This window comes from Callospermophilus lateralis, chromosome 12 (assembly GCF_048772815.1).
Source record: "Callospermophilus lateralis isolate mCalLat2 chromosome 12, mCalLat2.hap1, whole genome shotgun sequence".
NCBI lineage: Eukaryota > Metazoa > Chordata > Mammalia > Rodentia > Sciuridae > Callospermophilus > Callospermophilus lateralis.
The window spans coordinates 30,017,923-30,029,262 of record NC_135316.1 but is presented as its reverse complement, the minus strand read 5'-3'; the positions used below and the strand labels follow the sequence as shown (position 1 = coordinate 30,029,262).

The following is an 11,340-nucleotide window of genomic DNA, read 5'->3' as shown; positions in this document are numbered from 1 at the left end:
GAAAGTGCCAGCTGCATCCTTCTCTCAGCCAGGCTTCCTGCAAGGAACACCCATGTTTCTCTCCTGACTCCTGGGCACTTCATATTGTGACCTCTGCTTATGTGAGGGCAAGGGCAGTCCTCATATATAGAGAGTTGACAGCAGGGGAGGATCAAGGCTGCCCAAACTAGGGCCTTTTCTGATAGTCTTATATAAGGATTTTGGGTTGGACACTTGAGAGTCCTCATAGCATCACAGCTTCTAGAGCTTACCTTGGGGGAAAAACAATCACAGGTGGGAACAGACAAAAGGAAGGAGCTAGACATTTCAGACTGGGTTGGGGTCTAGAATGACTAAAGTACTCTGCAGATGGGAGGTATTTGTTCCAATTCAGGTATCATTTCAAAATCTCCTTGATTAAACACTATCCCTTTAAAGACTTAAGTCAAAAAGTAAAGCCAGTGATCTCTTTAATCAGAGATGCTGTGACTTGGAGAGTCCCATAGCAAGCAGCCACACAATAGTTCCAAGGCAGGTTCCCCACCCAGCCCTTCCCACATTGTGTTTTGAGGGATTCATTGAAGGTAGAAAATTCCACGTGGTAAGCTTAGGACAGAGGCAGAGGCTTAGCTTTTAGGAGACACTCCAAAATAGGAAATGATGATGATGATGATGATGATGATGATGACGATATGATGAAGTCATCAAGCCCTTGTGTTTCTCTTACATTTTTCCTGTTTTGCATATCCTCCTCTAGAGGCACTTGCTGCTCAGAAAGAAAAGTCTTGACTCTATGACAAACACTCCAAAAAGAAACGCTCACACTTATCTTCTAGCACACTTATCTTCTATCATCCATGGGCTGCTTACGGTTATGAAGCATTGTCTTGCTTTGTCCTGAAACATTTTCCCTCAGCCCCATTCTCTATTCCCTTCCACTTTAATTTCCTGCTTACTCTTTAAATTGGGATTGAGTGGGAAAATGTTTCCATTTTGTGCAAATGTTGTATCTACCTCCCCACTCCCTTGACTGTGAAGAGCAATCTCAGGTCTAGATAAATCTTTGTGATGGTTCATTACAATGGCTGTTGACTTCAATCTGCCACCCAACTGTTTGACTGCAACTCTAACCATCAAACCATCCTGTTCAACACCCCCTTCCACTGCAGGCTCTGTCTTCATCTGTGGTTCTTCTATTAAGTTCCTTGTAAACTGGCCTCACTCTTCTTTTTCTGATAGTCCCATAACAAGGATTTTCCCAATGCCTGTAGGTGGTTTTGAGTGTCCTTGCATCCTTCTACTTCTAGGTCACCTTTCTCTGACTTAAGGGACTAAAGATGGCTTTGTCCCTTTCTCTTTGTTTGAGTATCTATGTCCCAAAGGAATGATATCCATCCCAAAGTTCTCTGCCAATTTTCTCCCAGGAGGCCCAAAGATTGTCATGTAAATTAGAGGGGCATTTGGCTTGACAGGTGAGAGCACCCAGTGGAAGCATCTACCTTCTCCTAACTCTCAGGGTCAGGGACAGAGGAGGGGAGTTTTTTTTTTTTTTTTTTTTTTTTTTTTTTTTTTTTTAATTATAGACTGCTTCATTCTTCCCTGATCCAAGCTACAAAAGCTTTCAGACTGACACAGTTACTTATATAGTAACCCACATATCTATCAACTCCGTGTGGGTCTGAAAAAGAACCAAAAGGTTGTGAAAAAATAACAAATGAGTTTCTCTTTATAGTTCCTCATAACTGGTCTATCTGCAAAGCAATGAGGACTTTGATTCATTTTGCCAAGTGGTCATTTAGAATTGGGAAGAGCCTCTCTGGTCTCAGTTTTACATCCTATTCAGGGAGAGATACCGGTCAATAGTAGGATTAGCTGATGGGATTAGAATTCTGGGAATAAACCTAAACTCATTGAATTCTTAATTCTACAAACAGTATTTCTGAAAAAGATAACAGAAAACAGCAACATATAACTATTAAGGCCTAAATGTAAACAAAATACATTTCAAAACTACAGAAGTGGTAATGGTCAATATATGTTATTAGCAAAACTCCAACTTGAATTGGGTAACACGTAGAAGAAAATTAAGCATGAAATGAGTAGGAAAGAGATGAATATTTGTGTATATATGTAAACATTACATATAATTAAATAAATTTTAAAACAGAATAAATGAAATAATGAAAAATATAAATCATATATATGTCTCTTTTTTTAGGAAAAAAAGGAGGTGGGTGGGTAGAGCTTAAGCCTTTAAACAAATAAACCCTCAGCTGGGATCATAAAAGCACATATCAAGGTTACAATATTAGCAGTCACCTTTGAAGTCAGAGCACAGAAAATATCCCCTGTCTGGGATATTCCCTGGGATGAGGTTTTTCCTTTTCTCCAGATCAGGTGAGTCAGAGCATTTGTAGAGGCCCCTGGGCAATCAGAGACTCCTGCCAGGCTTTTCCTGCCCTAGAGGGGAAAGAGGCTGCAGGTTAGCCCTGGGGAAGTTCAAGGACCAGGGCCAGGAATGGCAGCAGAAGGAGCAGGAATAACACCAGCATCCTGCTGAATGGAAAAGTAAAGAGCAGATCAAAGAACTTCAAGGCTCACTTGTAGTGGGGACCTGAGGATCCCAAAGTATATTCTCTGTCACCTCATTTATTGTTGCCAACTGTGGCTTGAGTAGTGGCTTCTGTGACTTCAGCTCCTAGTTGCTCAGTCCGGGATAAAACCCATGGTTGTCCCAATGGACTGGTCAACCTCCCTCCAATGGAACTGTTGCACTTTCATTGCTGAGAGCTGCTAATTGGTCTTCAACTGATGGTTGGTGCTTTCGTAACAAGAATCAGAACCACAATAATAAGGATGCAGCACTGACCTGGAAATTGTACTTAGCATTTGGACTAGACATAGATGTAAACAGACACATTTCATGCCTGCTGGGCTTAGTACCCACATGTTAAGGACAGACATGAAGGACTTGGGAAAGGACACAAGCATGCTCCGTCTAGTATACATTTAAAAAGAAAAAAAAAAAAAAAAAAGAATAAGCATTTTGGGTTGGGCTTAGTTGCTTTGCCCTTTTTATTGGCATTTCCTGATCCATGATTGGGCTTCCAGAAAGCAAGTCTGGAGGAGCAATCTGAAGGGGGGAGAGAGGGTCGATGATATCTGAATTCCATAATTACGACTTTAATTTCTGCAATCGGCTGGAAGCTGTGTTGCAGGCTCTTGCTAAAAAAAAAAAAAAAAAAAAAAAAAAAAAAAAAAAAAAAAAAGAGTCAAGTGGGATGGAAGTGGGTTAGGGTATTATATAAGCTCTTTGCGGGAGGGGAGATGGTCTTTTATGTGTGCTCTTTTGCGGCTGCTGCTACTGCAGCAGTAGCGCAGCAGCAAGAGCGGCTCAGGTTGATTTAGAATACGGATGACAGTGGCCTGGCGCGAGCCCACGACTGACGAAAGCTGCTTATCCCGCTCGGTTTCCATGGAGACGAGCAGGAGCAGCGGCGGCAGCGGCAGCAGCAGCGAGGCTGTCAGGGAGCTCGGCTGCTATCGCGCGTCCGCGGGGGTCTGCAGGAGGAAGGAGGAGGCCGGGGCTGGGACCCTCGCGGCAGACATGGACTTGCATTGTGATTGTGCCGCTGAAACGCCGGCCGCCGAGCAGCCGTCGGGGAAGATTAATAAAGCTGCTTTCAAATTATTCAAGAAGAGGAAATCGGGTGGCACCATGCCCAGCATTTTTGGGGTCAAAAACAAAGGGGATGGGAAAAGCTCAGGTCCGACGGGGATGGTGAGGAGCAGGACCCACGACGGATTAGCCGAGGTGGTGGTGCTGGAGGGCAGCAAAAAGGAGGAGCCGCGCGTCGGGGGCGACAGTGGCGGGGGCCGTGGCGGCGGTCGGCCGAACCCTGGGCCCCCCAGAGCCGCGGGGACCGGCGTGGGCTCCCTAGCCAACAGCTCGGTGGCTAAGTCTCACAGCTTCTTCTCCCTTTTGAAAAAGAACGGGAGATCGGAAAACGGCAAAGGAGACCCTGCAGATGCGAGCAAGGCTGGCGGCAAACAAAAGAGGGGGCTGAAAGGGATCTTCAGCAGTATGCGCTGGCACAAGAAGGACAAACGCGGCAAGGAGGAGGAGAAGGAGGCGCACGCGGCCGGCCAGGGCAGCCTGATCTTGCCGGGTTCGCTCACCGCCAGCTTGGAGTGCGTCAAGGAGGAAACGCCCAGAGCCGCGTGCGAGCCGGAGACCCCCCGCCAGGACGCCCCTAGAGACCCAGCAGGTGAGCTCGGAGGGGGAGAGGAGGTGCCTGCCTCCGCTGATCGCGCCCCAGCGCGGACCTGCCGCGAGGCCGAGAGCCCCGGGTGCCCTAACGACAAAAGCGCCCGGGGAGAGGACGCCGCGGGGCATCGGCGCGCCGAGAAGCCCCGGGCACCCCCTGAGTCGGGAGCTGGTGAGGTCCACGCTGCCGAGGATGCTTCCAGGACAGGTGACGTTCCGATAAAGACTGTCCCCCTGGTCGACTCTGAATGTGGCAGCGGCCGGGCGTCTGCCGTCCCTGACCCTTCCTCTGTCGATCCACCCTCAGACCCATCGGCAGATCGTATTTGTTTGATGTTTTCTGACGTGACTTCACTGAAAAGCTTTGACTCTCTTACAGGCTGTGGAGATATTATTGCAGACCAAGAGGAAGAGGCAGGTCCCAGCTGTGACAAGCATGCCCCCGGGCCAGGCAAGCCAGTTCTCTCTAAAAAGAACCCCAGCGTGGTGGCCTACCAAGGAGGAGGGGAAGAGATGGCCAGCCCGGATGAGGTGGACGACACCTATCTCCAGGAATTCTGGGACATGCTCTCCCAGACTGAGGATCAAGGACAAGGGCCCCAAGAGGGAGCGGCTAAGGCGGCAGCTGCACTGGAGACCAAAGTGGTGCCAGAGACCTCCAAAGATGCCAGAAGTGTAGAAGCGTCCAAGGACGTGTCCTTGGTCAAACGCAGGAGGCTCAACAGGATCCCCATTGAGTCCCATCCGAAGGAACAGCCCAAACACCCGGAGAAAGAGAAGGAGCAACAAGAAGGCGTCCCCAACAGTGATGAGGGCTATTGGGACTCGACCACTCCCGGTCCAGAGGAAGAAAGCGCAAGCAGTGGTAAAAAGGCCGGCATCCCTCGGGATAGCTACAGTGGGGATGCGCTCTATGATCTCTATGCTGACCCGGATGGAAGCCCAGCAGTCCCTCCTGCCAACGAGGAGACGTCTTGCTTGTCTCGGTTAAAGCCTGTGTCTCCAGGAACCATCACCTGTCCACTGCGAACACCAGGCAGTTTACTGAAGGACTCCAAAATCCCTATTAGCATCAAGCATCTCACGAACCTTCCATCCAGCCATCCAGTTGTGCACCAGCAACCAACCAGGAGTGAGATGCCCAGAACAAAAATTCCGGTCTCCAAAGTGCTGGTTCGCAGGGTCAGCAACCGGGGCTTGGCTGGAACCACCATCCGGGCAGCAGCTTGCCACGATAGTGCCAAAAAGTTGTGAGGTCTCCGATGCCAAGGTGGATGGGCCACATATCAAGGAATACAACTTTCCCCCTGGAAACCATTAAAGGATATTTGCTTCCCCTAAAGAAAGTCATTTAGTACAGCCCCCTTCTCTGGAGTCTGGACCTATTAGGTCTTTGTGCTGGGAACAGGGGCAGGATACAGCGGAGAGGGGGATGCTACACCTGGAATTCTCCTCTCAAGATAAGTCCCTGAGAATTATTTTCAAGTACTTTTTTCTTTTTTTTTTTTACCTTAAAAAATATTTTTTTGTTCCTTTTTCTTTAATACACTGAACCCTTGGAAGTCACCTTTACTTGCCTTTGCAGAAAACAAGACTTAACCAAACCTAAGTTAGCTCATGCCAGGATATTGGGCTGTGCTAGAGTCAGAGGGCCTAGAGGAGTCACTGCAGACCAGAGGACACTTCCCTTTCTTTCTTTCCTTTTCCTTTCCAGAGGTGGGTGGGGGGAAGACCCTTTTCTGTATCACTGTGTGGAAAACATCTAACAAAGCTGAAAGAACCAGGGAGTTCTACCTGATCAAAAGGGATTTGGGTTGACAGAAAACTTCCCTACTTTCGTTTGCTAGGTGTGCCAATAGGTATAGATTTATCACTTGGAAAATAAAGAAAAGTTTTGGTTTGGTTGGTTTAGATCATTTGGGAAGAAATAAAAGGCTTACAGAGTAGTTTTTCACTTTTTGTTTGTTTGGGGGGGATCACCTACCCCTATCTACCCAGTACAAAAATCCAGATCAGGGAAAGATTTCACTAAATGCCAATAGATACAGTATTTTAGCATTTAAAGTTTAACCTTCTCATGTAGATAATGCATATTTTACAGCTCATCCCACTGTTAGTATTTTATAATCTGTCAGTACCCTAGAATTTAAAATCTGGTCTTATAGCTGGATATGATGCCTATCCCCAAACCATTAGGTTCTTTTATGTACTGTAACCTGAAACAGAGCTGGTTTTGGTTTATATGGGCTCTCTGGTCCTCAAAAAAGATCTATTGTGTTGGTGTCCCAGAGGAATGGTCTTACCTTGTCTTGATTAAGAATCCATTTGTTTTTCACCTCAAACCCTTGTTTTCAAAGATTTTATCTTAGTTATAAAATTTTAAATCCAACATTTCATCAATGGTGGTGAGTCCAAAATGAAGGACACAACAAAAAAACATAGAAAGTAGTGTTTCCTGCCATCTGACTTTTGCTTTATAGATCATGGCTGAGACAGGTGTGTTTGGAATGAAATTGGCAAGCTTATGCATCATAAACACATTATTCTAAGATTTTTTTTGAGAAGCAGTTTAATTATATGTATGTTTTCTATTTAATATTTCAGCCAAGACTTTTATTCCAGGAAGGATTATTACATGCCTTGGTAGTTTGAAAGATAAAGTGAAGCAGTTCCTAGAATGCTATTAGTGTCTAGTGACTAAATTAATATCATTTTGAAATGTGCTTCAGTGTATTCAATCAAAAGGCCAGAGCTTCTAGTGGAGGTGATTCATCATATCAGGAGGATTATACATATTCAAGTGAAAAACCACAATGTAAATGACATGAACGCTTCTATAACTCTCATTTGCCAGAGATTACTAAGTAGTGGATTGTTATTTTGTTTTTAAATTTGTTTTCTGTTTTGTGAAAAAAGAAGGCAAGTTAAATATATGAAAACCTATTTTGATAACATGAAATTAAAATCAAAAGAAAACAAATCTGAGTCAGTGATATGAGCAGCTTGTCTCCCATTTTAAATTCAGAAGGATTGAATTAGAAAAAGAGGTAGAAGCTTGCTGAATTTCTTTATTTATTACTGGCTATCATTGTGTTGTTTCAGATCCTTAATGTTATTTCAAAACAGTATTTTAATATTTAATATCCTTATATCTCTAGATAAGGATCTTCCTGCAGACATAGATTTCAGGGTACTGAACACAAACTACAACAAATTCATACAAGCATCTTGCACGTGCTCACGCACTCAACTACGTACAAACTAACAGACAAAAGACATCTAGAAATATTTAGCTTTAGAAATATCTTGGAAATTATTTCTGTTCTTGAGAAAGGGCTTTAAATTTGATTTAATGCTGATAGTACTATTTAGACTCAAAATACATTCATTTTCCCCTAGTGAATCAGAGAAAACATAAATTTTATTTCTAGCTGTAAAACAAAGGCTCTGGTTTTTATTTCCTTCTTGTGCATTTTCTGGCAAGAATTATATTGTCCTTTGCGTGACTCCAGGGCCAAGTTTTATTTCCTCATCTGTTCAATTGTGCAGTAAAAGTTAACAGTACCTGAAGAACCGAGAAATTGTAAAGTCAATCTATTTCTAAAAGATTAGAAGAAACAATTTGTGTTTTTATAATTTGGGGACTTATTTCTGCAATGTACAGTAAAGTTTTAAGTTCTCCTGTCAATTAATTGATTATAAAAGATTTAAAATATTTTAAAAGTTATTTTCTCCATATTTTCATAACTTTTAAAACCTGATATCTCTAAGAATTGCACACACACTTGTCAAATGAAGGATTTGGGCAATGAATTAAATAGCCTCCATCACTTGGTGGGGATCACTGCAGTGGTGGGAGGAATGGGTGGCCAACTTTTTCCAACCACAGGAGAGGAATCATAGTTGCTTTCTTGTGCCAAGGGCTACTTTGTCTCATTTGAATTAATGGAGATGATTTTTTAAAATATTTTTTTCTCGAATTCCATGCCAATTTTTTATTAATGCACTCTCTAATAACACTGTAAAGATTATTTAGGCCCATAGTTGTTGATTTTTTTAAAGGGAAAGGTTAGATATGGGTGAATAACACCTTTCCTGGGATGTATGATTTAAAAAATACTTAGTGGATTAATGCCCTTTGGACTAAGAGCTACCCAAATTAGAGGGGGGAAAGACAAATCAATCGTTGGAACGGAATTTACCAGTTTAATAGCTTGGCACAAAGACATCCTGACTTTTATTATCTATATTATACTTACAATGTGACTTGAAACATCCTATTTGATGGTTGGTGCTTTTACCCTTCCATTAATACTAAGTGGGAGAAATTTTATTTACTATAGCATTTTAAATAATCACAAGATGAAAGAAAATTTTTGTCATTTCACCTAATAACAACAATGGGATATAGAGCATTAAGGACTTCCTTTAGATACACTTCCCATCAATTATCTGACTCTTTAAATACAGGTTTTAATTTATGAAGATAATGGCTGACAGAATTTAAAGGCTTCATGCATTCATCACAGTAGTTTTCAAGTTTTGCATTTCGATGAATATGCCAAGAGCCCTTTCCTGACCAATTATCAAGGTAGAAAGATTATATCAGTTGTCAACATTGCTTTGACTGAACCTTCTAAGAGTTTCCATTATTTACCTCTTTGTCAGATTAATTTTCCTGGGTGACTCTTTACTGTGAGTTCTGTATGAAGAGACTGACTCCTGTAGCATTTTGTCTGTCCCTTTGTTTACCCCATAGTTGCTTAGTACCCTTATCAGAAACGGGGAACTTTGCATGATGTTGAGTTAGCATGTCTGGATCATGTTAACATGTTGGAACTCATTCTTGGTTTAGTTATTCTAAATTTCTGTCTTGAATTACAAATAGATGGACTTGGCTTCCCTGTTTGTACTGAGATATGTCCTAGTACATTCACAGGTACTTTTCTTTTCACTTCATAGAGCTCTTTTTTTTTTTTTTTTCATTACTAAGAAATCAAGAACTTTAAATGATTGAGGAAAAGGCATCCCATTTGCTTCTTCTTTTAAACAGCATGGCTGTTTTAAACATCTGGATGGAATTAGAGAAACTCAAGTACCTCAGCTCACACCTTTCTTTTTCTCCTCCTCCAGGCAGAGCAAGGAATGGATGACTCGGTTATTTGTGCAAAGTCACACTTAGACTTTCAATCCATTACCCCAAAATATTTATAAAACAGGTTAGGACCAAAGGGCTACTAGGGGAGACCAAGGTCTTAGACAGCTGGTGTGGGAAAGCAAAAGACCCTCGCTGGCTTCATAAAAAGGGGAAGTGGCCACTGTCTGAGAACCTGTGAGGTGTGGCTCCTCCCCCATGTTGGTAGTGGAGTTGGCCCCTTGTCTGGCTGTGAAGACCCTCTCCTGGCTGTCACGGATTGCTCCTTAGAAGCCTTTCCACTGTGATAATGGCTTAAAGGAGACAGCGCAACGAGAGGCACTTAGAAAGGATCAATTATCCTTCTGCAGATTTTTTAACGGGTGATTCGCAATGCTAGTTTCATGATCATGGAAAAGAGTTCCTGCTCAAACTGAAAAAGGAAAGATGAAAGTAGTCACTAAGCATCCAGAGCTGAAAATGGGCACTTTTTATGATTAGTGTTTACTTGAACTAAGTGCAACACATATTTATGGGACAGATACCATATCTAATACTTAATAATAACCCCTTCAGTTTGGGAGTTTATTCATTCTGCTGTAATTGGATTTTCTTAATATTCATTAAAAGACTTTTATTTTACCATTTTTTTTTTGTATTTGTATTTGTTGCTTATAGTTTGTGGGACGGAGCAGAGTGAGATGAGTTCAGCAAATTCCTCTAACAATAGTAACAGTAATTACAATATAATGTGTGTTGACTACTTACTATGCTCCAGGCACTTATAGCAGCTTTACGAATATTTACTTAGTCCTCTTATGGCCATAGGGGAGAGGTAACATTGTCTTCCTAGTATGACACCTTTAATTCATCCTTTTTGTTTGTTTCTAATCCCTTTCCACCTCTGTCCTGCTCTGTGTCTCTGTCTCTGTCACTCTCTGTTTTGGTGTCTCTGTCTCTCTTTTTCCTTCCTGGGACAAGGGCTATAAATACTTTAGTGTCCTAGGGTAATACAAGAGCTAAGAACTGCTGAAGTCATTAAACAGTTCACTTTCACCAGGAAAAGCTCACCCATGTCCATGCAGCTTTACGTCTAAGATGATGGTGCTCACAGTCACTCACAGGGATCCCTGCCACGCTTCGTTAGTGAGTAGGAGAACATGGGCCTTCCTTCAGAGCTGTCTTCTCCTTTCAGGGATGAACATGGAAAGTACAGACAGAAAGCTCTTCTGCCGTCATAGTGGTACTTCTTCCCTGGTAGGATTTCTGAATTCCAAGCACGCTTCACTTGTTTGCTTAAGCCCAATCTGGGCTTGTTCTGGCTGTTGCGTGCTTTTATTTTATTTATTTTTTAATTATAGTAAACATTTAACGTAAGATCTACCCTATTAGCAATTTTTAAGTGTATGATACAGTATTGTTAACTACAGACACATTGTTGTACAGCAGATCCTTAGAACTTACTCATCTTGATGTAACAAACTTTATCCCTGTTGATCAGCAACTCCCCCATTCCTCTCTCCCTCAGTCCCTGGCAACCACCATTCTACTCTCTGATCCTATGGAGTCTGACTATTTTGATACCTCATGTAAATGGAATCATGCAAGCATTTGTCTTCCTGTGACTGGCTTATTTCACTGAGTATCATGTCCTCCCGATTTATCCCTGTCGTCAGATGCTAGGATTTCCTTCTTTTTTGAAAGCCGAATAATATTCCATTATATGTAGATACCGCATCCATTTTGTCAACATCATGGCTATTGTGAAAAATGCTGGAATGAACATAGGAATGATAATATTTCTTCAAGGTCCTGATTTCAGTTCTTTTTGTTAAATATCCAGAAGTGGGATCACTGGCTCATATGGTCATTTTATCTTTGAATTTCTGAGAACTTTCCATAGAGTTTTCCACAGACGCTGCACCAGTTGACATTCCTGCCAACAGTAGGGCCACTTTCT

General features: G+C 42.5%; 1 protein-coding gene across 2 annotated transcripts; it reads left to right on the top strand.

Moving 5' to 3' along the window:
• The first annotated feature begins 3,454 nt into the window (after window positions 1–3,454).
• Window positions 3,455–5,500, top strand: Amer2 (APC membrane recruitment protein 2). 2 transcript variants are annotated; one of them, XM_076872593.2, is made up of 2 exons: window positions 3,455–4,247; window positions 4,626–5,500. In XM_076872593.2, exons 1-2 carry the CDS (start codon window positions 3,455–3,457, stop codon window positions 5,498–5,500), a joined length of 1,668 nt encoding a protein of 555 aa, XP_076728708.2. The 2 variants fall into 2 exon arrangements, with proteins under 2 accessions (XP_076728708.2, XP_076728707.2); XM_076872592.2 differs by having other exon boundaries at window positions 3,455–5,500.
• The last annotated feature ends 5,840 nt before the right edge of the window (window positions 5,501–11,340 follow it).

What these genes read in the sequence shown, in the direction of transcription:
- Amer2 (XM_076872592.2), top strand. Translation starts at nt 3,455, where the DNA reads ATGGAGACGAGCAGGAGCAGCGGCGGCAGCGGCAGCAGCAGCGAGGCT.